Source organism: Oculina patagonica, chromosome 6 (genome assembly GCF_052425735.1).
Source record: "Oculina patagonica isolate OP01 chromosome 6, crgOcupat, whole genome shotgun sequence".
Lineage (NCBI taxonomy): Eukaryota > Metazoa > Cnidaria > Anthozoa > Scleractinia > Oculinidae > Oculina > Oculina patagonica.
The window spans coordinates 9351412-9372180 of NC_135763.1; the positions used below are offsets into that span (position 1 = coordinate 9351412).

At 40.0% G+C, this 20769-nt stretch overlaps 1 protein-coding gene across 3 annotated transcripts in view; it reads right to left on the bottom strand.

Annotated features, from left to right (window-relative positions):
• LOC144658999 (coadhesin-like) overlaps positions 1 to 20769 on the bottom strand; it is a 73126-nt gene that overhangs the window by 42841 nt on the left and 9516 nt on the right. The window contains exon 7 of one of the 3 annotated variants that reach the window (XM_078519520.1): positions 7927 to 8109. The exons of the other annotated variants lie outside the window; for them this stretch is intronic. Within the exon in view, the coding sequence (XP_078375646.1) occupies positions 7927 to 8109 (183 nt within the window). The remainder of the gene's footprint in view (positions 1 to 7926; positions 8110 to 20769) is intronic. 3 annotated transcript variants of the gene reach the window in all.

Below are 20769 nucleotides of genomic sequence, written 5' to 3' on the forward strand. Positions count from 1 at the left end.
CTTATTTCATGTTCAAAGGGATATTTTGCTGAAAATTGTTATCGTCATGTGTTAAGTACAGCGGTATACTTGGTAACCAATTAAAGATTTGGGTATCGCAAACGTGATTGATATGGACCAATCAGTGAGGTCTGGACGGTTTAAGGTTTTCGTGTCTCGGTAAAATGATTATCTTGACCACAGAAAATTCCAAGCATTCACCTTGTTTGTCTTTTTTTGGTGAGAACACCCATAAGGTTCGTGTTGCTTGCAAATTTACTTTTTTGTTTTACACCAATTCAGTGTTTTTATTTTGTAATCGATGACCCCAGCCAGTGTTTGAACCCGGACTGCTCAATCCAGAGTCCAGCGTGCTAACGACATATGTGCGTCTCTGGTAATTCTTACCTTTCACATACTGGTTACGGCAACTGGGATACCTAATCTTCCGGCGACAGTCGTAGTACGAAAGCTGGTCCTTACACTCTATAATTTAAAAACAAGGGTTAAGGAAAACAAAAAATATATATCATGACTTATATATTCCGTTTGTGTGCCAGTTCCCTTCAGTTAACAATATGACCTGGATGGCACAGTCTGTTGCACGTTCGTTTCATTTTAGGCTGCTGACGTGAGTTTTTTCGGAGAGTTCGCGCTAGTCTTTTCGAGTTCTTCATCAATGATTGGCGCCCGAGAAAGAAAAAAAATAAGAGTTTGTAAAATTTTTGGTGGATTCTCGTTTTGTTTCTGTATTCATAGATGGAGGTGTTGACAAAGCCATTCAGACCCTGACTCGTCCCCAGTCGTCTTTCAGTCCGTCTCGAGTCGACTTCTGAACACGGAGGGAATCATGGGAAGGAAGAAGAGAAGGAAGTAGAGAAGATTTTCCTCCTTCCCATCATCCTTCGCGTCTTGCAATTTTTGCAGAAGAGACGACTGGGGACGAGTCAGATTCAGACCAAACAGATATGGGAATGGGAATCTTAGGTCTCTATCTAAGATCCACTACTGTCATAATAATAATGACCTCCGCCTCCTCCTCCTCCTCCTCCACCGCCAGCACCGCCTCCTCCTCCTCCTCCTCCTCCTCCTCCTCCTCCTCCTCCTCCTCCTCCTCCGCTACTGCACTGATTACAGCTCTTCTTACACATGTCTGAAGGAAAAGAAAGTTGGAAATCATATTAGTACGCTTATTAGTTAGCTGAGTTTCTATTTTCAGCTGCGCTCTTTTGTTTTTCATGCGTATGAGTTATTGGGAAATCACGTTTTTCCTTTTCAAGCTAGGTGTTCGCTGCGGCATAACTAAGACTTCCATTAACCATTACTGTAACGAAGTAAATGAATCAACTGCGCGTGCTGAAACTGCCTTTCGTGGTAATTATTTGACAGATATTGATCAGATTGATTTTGTCAAGTAGAACGATCTAGGTGGTCGAAAACCTTGTCTTATCCAAGAAAACATAACTGAAGTTTGAACTTTCACATATTGTAACCTAGCAACAGTGTATGGATATTGTATGGATATTGTATGGATACTTCCATACATTGAGTACCTTGGACAAATTTAGCCCTTCACCCCTTTGATATAACCCCCTAGCTCCCCCGAAACAATGTTGGATTTACTATCTGCAAGACTTGCCTCGTTTGTGTACAACATTCAAAATGGGAAGGGAGTGGTTCACAAGCTGCAACGGATTTAAAGTGGAAAAATGGGAATGTTAAATTTAGTGTTCATTTCAACCAACTGTCTCGAGGACTTGTGACGCTCATTGAAAGTGGTAACGGAGCTACGTCACGTACAGTGAATCTTGAAGAAAATTAAAATAAAGGCCAATTTTTGTGTTGTTCGTTATCCGTCTTTCGTCTTTCTTAGCCCTCGCCATCTTTGTTTATTTTCAGTTTATCATTGCCGCTTACGTGTTTTTCTAACTTAGACAAATGACATTTTGAGGTTTCCTTTCAGTTCAAAGTTATTTTGTACACCAGAAAAATGACCTATAACGTCGTACCCGGCGATCAGGCGTTCCCTTTCTTTTCGCGCCGCGCAAAAAAAGAACGCCTGATCGCAGGCCAATAACATCGTGCCATAGCGCTGTTAATCGAATTCTTGATAAACTACTCACCTCTTAGGTAGTACTGTCTGAAACCTTGCCTAAATCGGTAGTTGCATTTATAATTATATCTATTTTTCACTGCTTGTGACCACCAAGGACAAATGTACGGGTCACCATCTTGGCACGAAGTGTCAACTGCGAGAAAACGAAAAAAACAAATCCAATAATGACTGCTTGAAATTTTGTAAAAATTATTATTATTTAAAAGTGCAGTCAAAGCTCTACTTGCGACCGGCCCATGTCCAGTGATGACCACCAGTGTGAAGATCCGTTTGAATAGACCTCTTTAGCCCCCAGGGGGGCTACTCCGGCTGAATAACGGGGATGATCGAAGGATTTTTGGGGGTTTGAAATTTTCGATTCTAGGATTTTTTTTGGTAAGAAGATTTGGCAAGTATTTTTTTGGGTGACTTGATTCAAATAGGGGATCTTTTAGGGTAAAAGTGCCTTGGCGCGGCCTTGGCGTATTTATGGTATGATGAATAATCAAACGCGAGCGTTATTGCCCCTCTAGCCCTGGCAATTCATGGATATGGGTAATTCGACAAGGGATTTTTTAGGGGTTATTTTTGGTCCAGAGATTTTTTTGGGTAATTTCGGAAGACTTTGGGATTTTTTTGGGTCCTGCGTTTTGCCTTCATTCGATCATCCCCGTCATTTACAAGTCGGAGTACCCCCCTGGGCTTTAGCCACATATGTAAATTGCCCATTTTAGATCATGTGATCACGGTTTTCCAGAGAATTGTTCCTTTGTCTGTCTGGAAATAATTTATTCATTTCCACGTGAACTTGTTTGAATTTGAAAGAGATTATTCTCTAGGGTAACATCACGTGGTCTGAAATGGAACAGCAAAGAGGAGGTCGCTTACAAGAGCTTCGTCTGTTCAATGGATATACATATGATATATTTCAGGCAGTCACTAATACGACATTTCAGGCAATGAAAATTAGTTACATAGAGCAGCTTTCAATTGAGTGCCGTGAAACCAAAACCAAAGTAATCACTCTGGCCAATCAGAGTGGGCACAGACAATCCAGTGAACCAATCAAAAGTTGAAGTGATTACATGTAGCCGGCGCGAAAGCGGAAAAACGTATGCGAGCACGTCAAGATTGGTTTAAGTTTTACTTCTGATTGAACCTGATTGGCTAAGTAATTGGTGAGAGTTTTTTAAATCGGACACTAAGCGTAGTAATGCAAAACCAAAGCAAATGCGAATTACATTCAATCTCAAGTCAAAACGGCTCTAAATGGAAGCTAATCAACCTTACAGAACAACACAGAATGATTCACAACGATAATTATAACTGGTGTATAATCCCGCCTTGAAGCACCTTAAGTTTCAGTGACAAGAAAGTCCCCGGATAAGTCAATAGCAATAAACGTATTCCAAATCTATTTGGAATAGGTGAGAATGGGGACCCTCAAACAGCAGCAACGACTACAACATCAACCACGAAACTAACGGTTTGCTGCACTTCGTTTCCATCATCTCTCACCATTGCATCGACGACAACTCTTTGGACAAAGATCCCACAGAGTAAACTTCTTGCCAATGTAAAACATCGTTGATGGTTCTGCTTTTTTCCAGCACTCTCCTGAAGCGGCTTTCCTTGGGCAATCTCTTAGCTTGTCTTCACACGGGCCTAAGATTTAAAAAAATGAAAAGGCAAATAAATAAATTTAAAATGAAAAGAAGATATAGAAGTCAATACACGATTTGACAGTTTGTCCCTTGCACCCCCCCCCCCCCCCAACTCTTCTTAGGTCTGGTCAACAACACTACAGGCTCGAGGACAGTCTTGATCTCGATTGAGCAGTGTATCTCTATAAAACGGTTTAACCAAAGAAGAGCCTTTCAGTTGTATGTTAGTCACATCATGTTCACGAAGCCTGAAGCCTTGTATCAACAAGCCGAATAATGACTATAATCAGGAATGGTAAGCCCGTTATGTCGCAAATGCCTCAGTGAGAATGTCTAGAGCTTTGTCATCTGACGAGAGGAACATCCAGAAAGGTAACTTATGTCTGCCACAGAGATCTCACTGTCATTAGCTGGGGGCTACAAACTACTCACAAGTACTTTGTGTGTCGTGTATTGACTTTGAAAACATTCATACAACAAATACAGATGCAATTCATACAGTTTTCTGGACAAAGTTTTGTGTTACAATGCCTCTTTTGGTAAAGGATGGTCCAAGTTTAAACACTCACACAACACTGATACTTACTTTGTCCTGGGCAAAGGTTAGTATTGCAATGTTTCTTTTGCTTCCTCAGATGGAGGTTGTTAACTGGGCAAGTTCTAGTGCGAACCTGGACTCCACCGCCACAAGCCTTACTACAACCTCCATAAGATCCCCAGCTGCCACAATCGCCTGTTGATACATTCAAACAAGAAAAACAATCATAAGTGGCTATAACAAAACCCAGTTGTTTGGATGCCAGTACACCGAAGATTGTTTTCAGTGTTTTTTGTTAGCTTGCCCAGCAACCCACTGATACCCTTTTGTACAAAGTGCTTTACCCAAAACGAGTAGTGGTAAAAGGTCATGCATGCATGCGGCTTCTACGACAGCCAAATCAATCTTGTAAATTCATTCATAAGGTCCTGCATGCGGCTTCCACGACATCCAAATCAATATTTAAATTTATTCGTATTTAATACTTGTAGAGGTTGTACTATACGTTTTCTTCAAGAAAACCTCAGAGCCCATGGTCAGTTAAAAACAGGAACTGATACTTCATTCAACTCCCAGTTCTCTCGCCTAACGTGCTAACCATTTCTAATGCCCCTATTTCGTACTCGAGTTTCCCTTGCGTTAAGCTAACGTACCAGGATATTGCTCCTCACAAGCCATTTTCATAATCTCTTCTAGTTTGCTATATAAAGAACTATAGCCGGAAACCTGGAGAACATCGTTGTTGGCACTGGCGATCTGCCGGAGCTCAGATTCATCTATCCCCCTTCCAATTCCGACGGCAACTCTCCTGACATCTGCATCCTGCATAGAAATGTACATTGTGTTCAGTTGTAGAAAAGCATTCCTTCTAAGTCTAAAAACCTATTGCATCGTATTTCATCATTACACGTTTTGTTTTTGTCGTTTTGTGATCTTTGATCTTTGAATCTTATAGACGAATATTGCAATATTTTATGAAACACTCCTAGCCAGTTTGAACGGGATATTTTTTACTTACTAAATGCGTTTGACTGTCATAATTGTGAATTTAAAACAATTATTTGTTTCCCAAATGAAAAAGGGGCAAAAATACTTGTAATAACTTACATCCAAAGGAGGGATCACTTGGCTGAATGGTTTGCTGCCTTCGTTTGTGTCGCCATCTGTGAGCACAATCAACACGTTTGGTTTATCTGGTCTGTCACCGCTGTCTTCCCAGCCAAAGAAATCTTCGGCGGCCAGTTCTAGGGCTCTATCGGTCCTTGTTCCACCTTGAATGTGCGGCAAACTGTCAGCTTTCAACCTTATTTCATTAATCGATTGGGCATCGGTAAATCTAGAAAACATTAGGTATTCAAACGTTTTATATGCAAGAAATAACTTTCCTTTCATGAAGAATTGAATTAAGGTTTCCCGCCTGCAGAAGAAGGCATGAATCAAATGTTGTGCATAGGAGACATAAGCTTTCACCCTGTGTAATAGAGGGTTTCTTGAGATCTGTGGGCGATGAAGCCCGATCTTTGTCTGATGTCACGCTTTCGTGGGTTCACCGCTTCTCGCGAACGAACGATAAATTATATTAAAACTTCTGGCACTCAGGGTGATTCCCGTTTGGAATTACAGCAGATATTTATAGATGAAATTACTTTTTTATAGAAATTTGATTGTTAAGCGATAAAAAAGTAGGTAAATGAAAGGCCAATTTAAATTAACTGCTTTTACCAACCTGTGCCAGGTATGCGCTTCCCAACTGTAGAGAAGAATCGCCATATGTGTTCCTGCTTCCGAAATGTCAAGTCTTTCAGCCAGTTGAACTATATATCGACGTGCAATACTGTAGTCTCCTGGGATTATACTGTTAGAGGAATCGATGATGACACCGACGTCAAGATGTTCCTTGCAAGGTTTTGGTGGAGGCGGCTCTGTTGGACCTTCATAGAGGCAAGATGTTCGCAAATTGTAAGAGTGGTAAAAGGACGATATAATTATGAGCAAAGAAAAATAACATAGCTTTAATAAGCAGGGTCTTAGAACTTTCAGGAACATCACAGATCAGTGGCGGATCCAGATCTTCAGGCACGTTGGTGGCCCGAACATCCAGACCCTGGCCGGAATAAGAGGTGGACAAGCCCTCGAAAATAAATTTTCCTCGGCCATTGGGGCCTAAGTTTGGCCTAAAAATAAGGTGGGCCCCGGGGCCCTCCCCTTGATCCGCAACTGCAGATTGATAAGTGGTTAGATAACAAAGAAGTTTCATAGCGTTTTAGGATTAGGCAATGTCAGAATGTCATGATACACTTACATGGTTGTGTGTTGCACGGCTCGCTTTTGGTGCTACTTCCTTTACAGTCTTTACCGTTTCCAGAGGGGGGTGGATTGGTGCATATTCTTTGTCTTTTGCGTGTACCTCCCCCACAGGACTTGTCACACGGACCTGGGCTGCCCCAAGGAGACCAATTGCCATCTTCACCTGCGAGCGATCATGAAAACGACAAAACAACGAAACGATTATGATCATTTTTGGTATCTTGTGCAGTTGAGCCTCGTGTTGTGACCACTCTTTAACAGTACTATTTCCTTACAGCCACATTTTGTGGCTTTAAGAAAAAACGGAAACTGAGCCCGTCATTCTTTTATTTAAGAATCTTTTAATTTTAGTAACCCGTTAATACGACCAGATTTTGGGTGGAAAGTGGTAGTATTTTTAACAGGATACCACTGTCGTTTATGGGTGCAATTTGCTACTAATCAATTTGTTCAGGTGTCTTAGTAGAACAAATGCGTATATTTGCTTATTTTTCCTTAAAATGTGTCCTCTTTTTTAAAATTGAAAAGCAATCCAGTCTGGTCCAGTTTTAATGTTCTTACTTTTGACAGTTATCGAAGGTAAAGCTCACTTTAAATATTCGAAGGAAGATCTTAGCAGATTTGAGTACCAAGGCTCCAATGGATTTCAATTTAACCACCGAGCACATGTACAATTTACATTCTCTTGCACCACGCCAAGTTACAAACCAAATCTCATGACTACAACAAAAATATTTTACTGCGTTTTTGGATCCCTCCCAAAATATCATCAAGATCTCCAATTAAGAACGTTTCAGACGAATCACGAATGCCTCGTACGTATTTTTTCTTTTTATATTATCCAAAATGTCGTAAAAAATGTTGTGGTTATTCAACGTGGTAGAGTACAATAAAAAAAGTATTATTTCGTTTGTCTCACGACGTAGTCACGTGTGATGGAGATCACGACGTTTCGACTGCATACTGCTAGTTTTCATCAGGCGATAAGGTCGACTGGTTGTGCGTTAGCTTATAAAGCACACGGCTGCGCTGTGATTGGTTGGTTTTCAACAGCTATGATTGGTGCATTTCGATCCTCAGTGTTCTGCATGCTGGCCGTACTGTTGCTCCCTCGGCGGTCCGCAGTCGTACAGTTCTCCTGTTGTTGTGTTTTTTGATCGTGGAAGACCTCATTGAACCGACTTTTGAAAAACGATCGAATGAAAGTAGAAAACATGCTCGCATATTCAATCAGGTAAAATGTAGTTTAATGCATACCACAATCCTGTGTGTTGCAATCTTGCAATCTTTTTTTTTTTTTTTTTTTTTTTTTTTTTTCAGGGAAGAGGTAGTTTAATGCATACCACAATCCTGTGTGTTGCAATCTTGCACTTCCTCTGCTTGCCCCAGGTCTTGCTCGATGCACGTTGGTCCACCACCAGATGGAGGGGGACTGGTGCAGGTTCTTGTTCGTTTCTGAACTCCTCCTCCGCATGTTACACTACAGTCTCCCCATTCAGACCAGTCCGTGTAACCACCAGGTACAGCTAAGGACAAATCACAGCTCGATTACTAACTTAATTCAATGGCAATCTTAAATCTTGTAACGAGTTTATGAGTTAAATCGTTACCAACGTTATACGAAACATAAACAAAAATTTTCGAAAAAAGCCCTAATTTATAATTAATATAACAGAAAATAGCTTAACTAAATTTAGTCAATGGGAGGCTATGCGATTTATCATCCCAATTGTTGAGTTGCAAAGGATAAATCCGAGTTAAGGACATGAAAGTTTTGTACTTTTTTTTAGGTCCCAAAGGTGTCCGTTTAAAGGAGGGTCGATTGGAGGTAATATCATACGTCGCAGAATGTAATTTAATACATAATGTCCATGGTCCTTGAAGGTTTATCGAGATAAACTAATTTACAAAAATGCGCGATGTTTTTAGTCTTACGACATTCCTGGGTGTTGCACTCTCCAGTTTCATCAGGTGGACCAAGCTCTTGTTCAATACAAGTTTTCCCTTTGTTTTTTGGCTTAGGGTTGGTGCAGGTTCTTGAATGCCGTCGAATTCCCCCACCACAAGTTGCAGAACATTCCGTCCATTCAGTCCATTCAGTATATCCTCCATCAATATCTACAAAAAGTAATGGTTATACAAGGAAAAAGTAACACTTTTAGAAGGAAATTCATTCATTTTCTATTAAACTCATTAATAATTCGTGAAGAGAAATAAAGGAAAAAAACGAGTTTCTCAACTTTGTTTTAGCAGCCGAAATAGGTCAAAATAATTTTACCATAGTATTGCGGCAGTATATAATTATTTTCTTTACACTAATTATATCCCTTTTGTGCCACAGACTTCTGTATAATTTGTATCGAAACGTGTGCCACATCATTCAAATTTATTCTTATTGACTGACTGACTGACTGACTGACTGACTGACTGACTGACCTAAAAAGCAGACGAAATACTTACTACAAGTAACTTCACGAATATCATCCAGCTGGTTGTTCAGGTCTTCAAAATCCTTAGCATTTACAACTCGGTCCTTGTCTCCAGCAATAGTCTCAAGCTCTGATTGTTTAATGTTCTTCCCAATGCCAACTGCCACTCGATGAACTCCTTTTGCCTGTGTTTGACAGAGAAATATAATATCTTAAGAAAGAAAAAAAAAACCGAAATGACTCTTAGGACCCCCATGGGTTTTGTTCGGAAAAGAACAAGTTGGCGCTGTCACTCCAAAAATGACTTGCGCTCGGGTTGTTGTAACGTCAGTCGCCATAAACAGTCTTTTTCACGACAACTATTACCTAGAAAAGCCAATACCAGGCGAGCTAGTTATTATCATTCTCGTTGCAATTTTTGTGGTTACTGGCTCTTTTAGCAAAGCCAGTACCATTATGCCGACCGGTCTGTAAGTAAGTAAGTCAGGGACTTTTTTATTTGTGTAACCGCTGACCGAAACGTACTGAAAATGTATGGGACATTGCAGGCTCGTTTTCCCGTGTCCATTTCATACTCACACATGGTTGACCAAACAAAGAAAATGGCGTCTGTTGTAGGCCCTTTCAAGGCAATGTTTTTTCTCCGTTAACGATTAAAAGACATCTTTTGAAGTCTAGAATCGAAGGAAATGAATCTGGAGAATACTCAACGGTAGAAAAAAGTGGACATTGAGGTCTTAAGGTCCTAGTTCGTGGGACGTTTGTCAAGGAGCAAGACACACTGCACGAAATTTAACCCAAACTACGAACTTGAAATGGAGTTTTCGTGACTTGCACGCGCAACAAAAAAAAAAGGAAAAAGAAAAAAAACGAGGCAAGTGGTGAAGTCGAACCCGGGTCGATCGCATCAGGAGCGACCGTTCTAACCTCTACGCCACCAGTTTACTTAAATCAAAAAATGTTCAATTTTAAGTTTAAATTGTGTTTCCATACAAATACAAAGGGCTGTTAACAGTGACAGGCTTACTGGTAGGTTAACCGAAATGAAGACCCGCGAAACGTATTTTTTTAACGTTTTTTGACATATTTTCAATGTTTGTAACATATTTTTTGTCTAAATCGCGAAAATAAAACACTGGTAAATGCTGTCTCGTCAAAATCGCGAAATTAAGTACCGTACCTGCGAAATTAAGTACCAATAAGGTACTCTCCAATAAACTTAAAGATAAAACTCCTCTCGCATCATTATATTGTCGTTTTTATTTACTGCAGACAGTAACCAGATGTCCTCTTAAAGGGCTTTTACTGTTATTATAATTATGATTATGATTACCACTGAAAAATGATAGTGGTTGCCATTATTGTATTAGTTCTGGGGATTCCACAATTATAGTTTTGGTAAAGAAAGCTCTAGTAAAGTTAGAATAGATAAAAAAAAAGCTTAAAATTATAAAAAAATATATATACATACATATGTTTTCAGTGGCATAATATCTCACCTCAAGTGCTGGTAACACAGTATCATAAGGTGCTGAATTTTTGTGCGTTCCCCCGTCAGTAAAAATTATCATGATGTTTGGCGATTCTGGTCGATCTCCATTCTTCTCGACGAACACATCTTCGCCAACCGTTTTCAGTGCTATGTCATTGCGTGTGGGATTTCCTAGCTTGTCGTTGTCCTTCATGTCTTGGATAAGTTGTTTTAGCGCCGCTTGGCTGTGGTACTTTGGATTGTCCAGACTCACGCGGACTTCGGCGTCACCAGCGTAAGTGACGATTGAGAAGTGAGTTCTGTCTTCACCGACATCATACTTGGAAATGAGATTCATGACCGAGTCCAACATGGCGTCGTAGTTACCACCCCCTACACTCTTCGTTCGGTCAATAACGAGAGATATATCTAGTGGAGGATTCTCACAATTGGACGGAGCAGCTGAAATAAAAATAAATAACACATGTAAGGTATTATGTTCTGATAATTTGAATTTTACCTCTTCAAAGTCGGAACAAGTGGAAGTAAATATTTTAGTAAGCTACCATCATGATGTGCAAAAGGTTTGTAGCCGGTGTGGCAAAAATGTTAATTCACCCAGTTCAGTGCGTTTTGTTGTGCTGTTCTGTTTCTTTCTTCGCCGTTTTTTAAGAGGGTCGTACAAAGGTATTCTGGAGATGCGTGATTAGCTGATTAAAATTTTCCGTGAAACGTGAATTAAATATTTTTTCTTCGTGATTCGTGATCCAAAGAATTTTCGTGAGCCGTGAAGAACTTAAACTAATACCGACTTTATTCCACGTGATTTTGAGTCGCGAGACCTCTGGGAGATTTATGAAGACTAAAAACACCAAATGTGCGGTCGTACAATAACCGCAAAGTCTTGTAAGGCAGCAGCAACTAGCATGAATGATAAATGGACGCAATATGTAGCCTTTCTTTCGCCTTTCCCTATATTACTTTCTTCAAACACTTCTCCTTTGCTACTTTCCTTTAAGTTAAAGCAGGAAAAAAGAGAATGTTACTCGCTTATTTTCGTGATTTGGGAAAAAAAAATTGATCTCCGTGATCCGTGATTTATTATTATTTCTACCGGTGTACCGTGCCAGAGCCCCACCCCCCTCCCTCCTGTACGACCCTCTTTTAACTTTGATTTTCTTACCGGTTTTGATCATGTGGATGGAAAATGTTACTTTCCATTTACGTTGTTTGTAAGTGGGTATTTAAATTTCGTATTAATGAATGGAAGGATGGTTTACCTCGGCATGGTGTAAGATACACCGTAACAAAACTGCAAAGCCACAAGAAAATCATGGTGCGTCTTCGTGCTGACGACTGATGATAGAGAAGGAAAAAGTCAAATTAATGGACATTGCGCCTAAAAGTTATTATCTTAGGTTTCTTAATATAACACCTATAAATATTCAATTTTAATAAATCATCTCTTTAAATCCTTTCACAATGAAAATTAACTAAAAAGGATCAAATTTTTTGAATTATAGCAGAAGTGCATAGATAATGTACTTTTGACTTTGGTCAATGGGAAAATTTTTATTTTTCATATATAATGTACGAATAAACTGAATGGTTTGCTACTCACTTATAAAATTAATGTTAGTACACTGGTTGCTTAACTTTCTTCGTGTTACAGTAACACCTCGTATAACTTGGTTCGCGTTGCAGTAACTATAACACCTAGTCTACACCTCGTAGCAGCTTCCTTCAATGAAAGGATTAAATATTGTAGAATAAATTGAAACTCAAAGCGCTGCTGTACTCCTTTGCTAAAACCTGGGAGATGGCTGTTTCAGCGTTTCCCAATTTAAAAACTTGCCGAAACTTTCTAAAAAGTGGTTAGGAGCCAAGTGAATATTGGGCCTAAGCCAAGTAAACTGAAAGAGAATTCTTGGAAAATTCTGTTAAATGTTTTGATTAAAAAACAGAGAGACCACATGCATAACACAGGTCATTATTTCAGTCTTTCAATAAACAAACTGTTGCGAAATTGTTCAAAACAAATTATAGTCTTTGAGTACACACAGGCAAATAATATTTGGAACAAAATGAAATTAAAATTAATAACTGTCAAGTTATGTTTGAAGACCCATTTTACTCAATTTCTTAATGGGAGGAAAAATTCATTTGTAAAAAGTTTTCGATATTGAAATTGAATATGTATGGCTGATGACTTTTGTAAAAAAAAAAACCTCAGACTCCTTTTTTTTTTTTGCAATCAAGCAAAATATTCAAGCAATTCAAGCAAAGGGCTAGTCAATTTTGTTCAACTGTGGATTTTTTTTCTCGAAAAAACATTTTCTGTTTTTAATTTTTGGTGTAAATCTAGACGAGGCAAGTGCCTCGTCTTGCCTATTGCTAGTTACGGCCCTGTTATTGTGCGGTTAACAGCTTTCCATACTTTTATTCTTTCGATAATTTGGCATTTGGCAATAAACATCACTCTTATTGTCGACTGATCAGGAGTACTTACATTTTATTTTTTGGACTCAACCCTCGCTATTTTTTCTACTCGCCGTTCTTCGCCTGCCCCCAAACAAAACAAACGTTTCTTTTCTGTACGGGCAAGGGCCCATGACACGAAAAAGTCTATCAAGAACATACTTTGGTATTTGGCATTGATTGTTTAACCATTTCACTTCAATTTTTGAACTAGTTACAACAATAGCGCCTTCAGATCGGAGAACGAGTGCGAGATTGAGTACCAGTAAGACTTTTAAATTTGTATCCAATTACGTTCCCAAAGCCCTCACTCCTCCCTGTTCCTGACGAGATGAAAACGGGACTATAGGTAAGAGTTTGGTGTGAAATGTGATAATCAAAAGCGTAAGTACTATGTATGGAAAGTCGTACTCTTAACCAACCTTAAGCTTGTATTTGTACTCTGATCTTAATAATACTCATAAGCTCTTGTTTGCGACGTTTGAGGAGAAAACAAATTGCCGCCTTTCGTTGGTTTCGTTGCACACCCTCGACGATTAAAAATTAAGCTTTATTTCAGTGGGCATTTCAACTAAGAAATTGTTTTGAATTTCTAACGAAGGCAACAAGAAATAAAATAAAGTATAAATGGATATAAAATATTGAATATAATTTTACTTACCACCTTGTTAAGAATATTTGGCAATCTTTATAAGCAGTAAAATGAGTCTTAGCAGAAGCGCCGGTTTGCAGAGTATCTACCGGCTCGAAAACCTTGAACACGCTACACTTATATTTCAAGTACAGCCGCTGTTTTCTTTAAGATAAGTTAAGAGAATTGAGAAACAACACTTTTACGTCTACAACAACATCAGACTGGTATTCTCATTAGTAGTTTCATTGCGAGTTGAATGAACGTCGCAATGAGAAACCAGAAGTTGATCGGAACTGTCGTTTTTATAGCGTAGTTATGGTGAAATTTAATATATTGACAAAGAAATATTAGCACGGCACGCGTTTTGTTTGTGGGAGAGGCAGGGGGCCGTCATTGAAACAATAATCCAAGACAAAACTAATTTAAAAATACGAGGACAATTGTTTCTACAAATTATAGCAACATTTTTTGCAACTGGGCTTCGATATTTAATTAAAGTAAAACCACACGGACTGAAAGTGCTTGGTTACTTGGAAAAAAGCTTACAAAAATGTAAACCAGTACAATAAAACAAGTGACATTTCTTTGAAAAATACAATTTAATTGGTCTCAATGGGACTAACAAAGCGCCGCCACACGCATGGAAAAATGTTAAACAACTTTCAGGCAGTTTTTGCTTAAACTTATTAAAAGTTTGCTTAAACTTAAGGGACCATTTGATTTAACTTAACGAAAGTTGTTGGGAAAAATTGAAAAAATATAATGAGTATCAAGTTAAAACTAAAGTTGTCAGACGTTTCGATCTAACATAAATATCAAGGTAAAATGTTGTATCGTGGTGTGAATTTAAATTAGTTTGTGGAAAATAGCATAACTGATAGACATTTGTCGCATGGTTATGTAAAAAGTTTCGCGCGGATGGATCGAGTCACTTTGCACGTTTAAAGTTGGCTTAAGGTCATGAGTAATTAGCATTTCGTTGATGAGACAATCCAATTTGCTGCGGCATTTCTTTAAAACTGAGAAGTTGTTGCCCCCGCAGGGCTTTGGCCCAGAGGCCAAAGCCCGAGGAGGCATTATAGTGGTCCCCACGTATAAGTAGTTACAGAAGGAAAATACAGAGGAAATACACAGGGAAATACAGTGCATACAGTCAGAAGCCAGAAAAAATCTCGACTTGCTTGAAGTGAGCGCGCAAGCTAGTCTCGGGTAATGATAACGTAACAATAGGGTTTGCCTGCAAATAGTATCGGGTAATGATGACGTAGCAATAGCGCTTGCCCGCAAGGTGTTCTCGGGTAATAATGACGTAACAATAGTACTTTCTCGCTATGGGTTTTGGGTAATGGGGACGTTCAAGCAGCTTCCCGGCTTACGCGTCTTCACAACTCCACAACTCTCACCTCGCACATGTTGTGGATCATATTTTACCGAGATGTATACCGCGTACCGTATACCTTTAAGGGGTGATTTTTTCCAAAATTTTCAAGCCGGATGAAAGATTTTAAGTTTATATCCGATATACCAAAAAGATTATTCAAAAAACTTGAAACGCACGCGAGTTACCGACAAAAACGTATTCTTTCAACTTAACTTTTTAGTCCGCTAAAGCCTAGTTTTCACTAGCGACGCAAACACAAGCGCAAGCACAAGCGTAAGGATAACGGCTATAATTTCACCGTGAATACGGCTTCGACGCAAACAAAAGCACAAACACAATTGAATTTTGATGCTTGTGCTTGAGCTTGTGTCAAGCACAAGCACAAGGGTCTTGTCTTTTTTTTCCTGCTCGCGTGCTTGCGTTTGCGCTTGCGCTTGTGCTTGCGTCGCTGGTGAAAACCAGGCTTAAGTGTACTAAAGCTAATTAGAATGTGTCAACCGAAGAGCATACGTGATATCAGCAGACTCGCATGTAATTATCACACAACAATCTAACTTTACCCTTTTTCGGTCGCTACACCTCTAGTAGAAATTCGAGGCTTTGTGCGGAGATTGAATTGCGTGAACATTTTCCCCAGGAGGTGACCGGAAAAAAACAAACCAAGCACTGCTTGGCCCGGTCATCTGAGAACGTGTTTGCGGGCAGTTTGTGGGCGGTGTTTGTTTGCGAAGCGATAGATTTTTCTAAACGCTATTTTCTCGAATTATATTTTCCGCATGGTAGCTAAAACTCCAAGGGATTTTGTTCAATTGACTTCAAATCTTCAGAGGAATTACTTCAATATATCAGCAACAAAATTATGTCGGCGATTGTTTAATTTAAAAAAAGTGCGTTGAGAGGCTTCATTGTACGATCAATCCATGTTATTTTAGCCCTTCTTCGAAAATGCTCTGTAACTTTTTACTGTTATCGAATACGACAAAACGCCGACACTTTTTTTAGCACTTTGGGAGCGGAAACCCTCGAACAAATCAAATTAGCGAATTGTAAAGCTTTCAATAGCCAATGCAGACTTTCGTATTTAGACCTCGTAAAAAATTCAACAATTTATTTTATCACAAAATGGATGAAATATTTAGATAGCCAGGAGTTCTATGAGCTTTACTGTAATTTAATATTGGGTTTTATGTATCTACAATTCAACCCGGACGCGCTACAGTGTTTTGAAATGAGACACCCCTGAAGGCAGTCGAGTTTTTGAGCTTGTGCAAGAGAAGTTTAACGTGGCAGTTTTTTTTTTTTTTGAGCTTTTGCAAGGTAAGGATATTTGTTTGGATTTTGTTGCTATCGAAATAGATTACAAAGCTTGCTATTGTAGAGCGAGTTGGTTACGATAGCTGAATTGAACAGACTCAGTTTACATAAAGAAAACATTGAGAATAGTGAAACTAAGCAGAAAGTCAGAAACCGTGAGCTACTGCGCAGTACGAGTGTTTTGTTTCTTTATGTAAACTTGGTTTTTCGACTGAGTCTTTCAGTCGCTCTTGTGTGTGATTTTTGTTTGACAAATCGCAGATTAGTACTGAGTCTTTCAATCCAGCAATCGTAACCAACTGGCTCTACAGTAGCAAGCTTTGTGATCTATTACGTGACTGCCACGTTAAAAATTATACAGTTTAGTATTTTAAAATTGAAAGCGAAATAAATATTTTACATTAAAATTGAGCTATCTTCAACTTCTCACTGTCCATTCGAGCCCATCAATGCCTCACCCAGTGCCCAGATGCGATAGCCACTAACACTAAACCGCATGCTACAGTTTCGCGCACATTAACAACCCTCAAAAATAAACACAAACAAGTTTCCATTTTATACAAATCAGATAAGATCAAAAGACCGGGGGCACTTTTAGTGTCAACTACCCCTAGTTAATTAGCTTCGGTTTTGAGATCCCGTGCGAAGACGAAGAAAATTGTCCTCACCATGCTCATGCTGGCGTCTTATCAGATTACACCATGGATGCGACTTCTTCAATCACTGGATCTCCTTGCGATTTGTTACGCAGCGAAAGCAACTCGCCTTTTTTACAGCCAAAAGCGGTCCAGTATTTTCCATTCATCTTAGAAGATGACGAAGGAGTATTATTAGAATCAAAACTTTCGCTTATGTTCCGAAAAAACGCGAAAAACACGGGCTAATTGCCGAATCCTCACTGTAATCCTTCTTTTCGCTCAGCCACGGGTCACCGGTAGCCTCGCTATCATGTCTGCGCGGTTACAATTCCAATATGGCGTCGGGAACTGTAAAAAGGGCTATTGAAGCTAATTGACGAATTTTGAGAACTGTGTTCGGCAACACGTTGGTGTAAGTGTCGGTAGGTATAACCGACATAGTCCATATCACATAGACCACATTTGAAATAGTACACCACACATTGTTCGCTCACGATTGTAGGTTTTTCTTCCCTAAGTTTAAGAAGGTCTCCTATTTTCCATATTTTCCGGCTCGTAAAAACTGCAGCTGGTTGTAGGCGCAAGCCGATTTTGCTGCCCGGCCAGGGATTGAAGTTGTTTTCTTGTGTTGTAAGCCGATCTCTGGTCTTTGAACGGGATGGTGATCCGACGAGTTCTTCTTTACAGTTTTCGTTAGACACACTGGACCTGTTTTTGATGGTTTCAGGTCGTGAATAAATGCCTTAGTCGATGAGTCAATTAGTCGGGTTGGACATTGAAGTTGTGCAAACGTGGTCTTAAGAATCTCACACCCATCGGTGAAAGCTTTCCAAGTAGACGATAGTCGAAAGGCTCTGAATAGCATCGTTTTTGTTAGGCCGACTTTGTAGGGGTGGTCGACATTGCTATAATAATATTAATAAAGTCCAGTGTTCGATGGCTTCCTGTAGACACTTGTACTGAGTTTTTTTTCGTAAACACAGGAGATAGCTGCTTGGAGGCCAGGCATGACGTCGACATATCGTTCGTTGTAGCTGGCCATTTATGTGTTCCTTAGAGGAAAAATTACAAGAAGACGGCCAAATGCTCGGCTACTACAAACGATGTGTCGATGACACACTTGCAATCATGCATGACTTGGCGCCATTGTTCGTTGGAATTCTGGAAAGGTCTATAAAAAATTGCAACGAGCAAATGCGACTGCTATATGCGTATGTTGCAAATAAATACGCCCCAAATTTATGAACACGTACGCACGGGCACACTCCTTTGCTTGCTTGCTCACTCACTCAATACGTCCTAGCCTGAAGAGCTATATAAGGCGCTGAAAAAACTGTTGCTATCAAAGCTTTGCTCCCGAGATTATTTTTTTCTTATAGCTCAAACCTGAAGTGGGTATGCGTCCGAACCGCTCACAAATAAGTGAAGATATTGTTTTGCCATTCCTATTCTTTTTTAAAAACTGTAAATTATATGTAAAAAAGCCAGAAATAAAGCTGCCTGCTTTCATATAAAACTGCCTTCAAAACGCACTGAAGGCGGTCCAAGACCAGCTTTTAAAATTTTCTGCCTTTCTCACAGGGGGGGGGGGGGGGGGAAGAAACTCGGCACTTTTCTTTGAAGACATAGCAGAGCCTGGAAACGGTGAGAATCTATGTCAATCAAGCCGTTGCTAAGAAAGACGTCACCCAGAGTTTTGTTTTCTCAGAAAGATTTAAATATCAATGACTGTATGCGTGTGAAATGCGAATAGTGGCGGTGTTTGCGTTTGATGTTTTACGCCGCCGAGATGTTTTTGCATTTTCAGCAAGATTTATCACCTGATGTTTCACGTCACTGAGGATGCTTTGGTGGCGTACAACAACAAGCGAAAAAACTGTCACGGTTGACATTTAACAACCAAAAAATTGTAAATAATTTTAGAATCATAGGAGTTAACTAGTATAATTCACAAGCCTTACTTTTGCCAGACTGGACACCGTTTTCACCGTTTGTTGTTTTGATGTCCGGCAAACTTCAAAGAAACAATCAAAATGCAAATAGCTATTGTGTTTTGTGCACGGTTAAGACCAAAGCATGCGAACTAAACAATGAAATTTGTCAAGCTATTCACTACGCCCTTAGCGACCATTCGATAGCTACTGCGCATTCTCGGTTACCCGGCACCGCTATGTCCCCTTTATGAGTCAAGTAACAAAGAAAGTTTCCCCCCCCCCCCTGCTTTCTCATAACCCGGCACTCCTATAAAGTTGTACCTCCACCCTTCTGTTTCTGAGTTTCATAACGACAAGACGGCTGAAAACCAAACTTCCCACATCGCGGTTGTCTTGAGTAAGGCAAAGTAAGACATATTCAAAAAGTCTGACTCGCACAGTCTCCCACTATGCGGTCATCCAGACGTGAAAGTAACATATATATGTGCATTGCAAGGGGTTAATATTCGATAAAATTCTTTTTCATTTGAAGATTTCCAAGTTAACTTCCTAAGCCAACAACAGAAAAGTCCAGTCACATTGTTAAGTTACGTCAGAAGTACATAATGTACTTCTGGTTACGTTTATTTCTCAACCATTGCTACACTTAGCTTTATTTTTAATTAAGTATTCTTCTTTTCGAGAATCGCTTTTCCATTTTTCGGCTTCTGTGATATGACGGGAAACTGTCTGCAAGTTTATAAAAAGAAAACAATATTGTGAGAATCAGTGCTTAAGGTTGCGTGCGGTCTTTACTCATGCAAGACGTCGTTCCAGATTCTTTCATAAGAACCTCCCGCTAAGGTAATGAGAACTATTTTGTACAGAACTCCGATATACCGATGCATCGAGTTATTTAATATACGGAAAGAACATGGCTTAAAGAGGCAATGATTGGACAATGCTTTGATATCAGTATGGTAGCAGCAATTAATAAAGATTTGTAGTATTAACACATCAAAGTATAAGAGCTGGAAGGGGCTGAAAACTGTTGCGAGCCTCCATAAACGATTTGTTTGAACGCGTGAACTCATACAAAACTACTTACTGCAGTTTACGTCTCTTTTACCATATCCAATCAAAAAGACGACGACCGTATCCACCGCCACCACCCTTACCACCTTTGCCCCCTTTACCACCGTATCTACCACCCTTACCACCGTATCCTCCACCGTATCCTCCACCGTATCTACCACCCTTACCACCGTATCCACCATCCTTGCCGCCCTTACCACCGTATCCACCATCCTTGCCGCCCTTACCACCGTATCCACCACCCTTACCACCGTATCCACCACCCTTACCACCGTATCCACCACCCTTATCACCGTATCCACCACCCTTACCACCGTATCCACCACCCTTACCACCGTATCCACCACCCTTACCACCGTATCCACCATCCTTACCACCGTATCCACCACCCTTACCACCGTATCCACCATCCTTACCACCGTATCCACCACCCTTACCACCGTATCCACCACCACCACCAGGACGGCCACCGCCACCACCAGGACGGTCACCGCCACCACCAGGACGGCCACCACCACCACCAGGACGGCCACCACCACCACCAGGACGGTCACCACCATATCCACCTCCATCACCACCTTGACCTGAAAAGAGAATAGCAACAAATGTCAAAGCTCTCCTTGCGACCGCTGTCGTAACTGAGCAAATCTAGTTACGACCACCATTGTGAAACCTCGTTTGAATTTTCACTCAAACTCTGTAATTAAAAGCTCTCGTTAGCGACCACTCTCTTAAGTTTCCGCAAACAAGTTGAAAATAAAACAGTAAAATAGCGACTAAATTAGAAATAAGGAGAACAACAGAATTCGTATTTGCTTAGTCTCGCCATATAT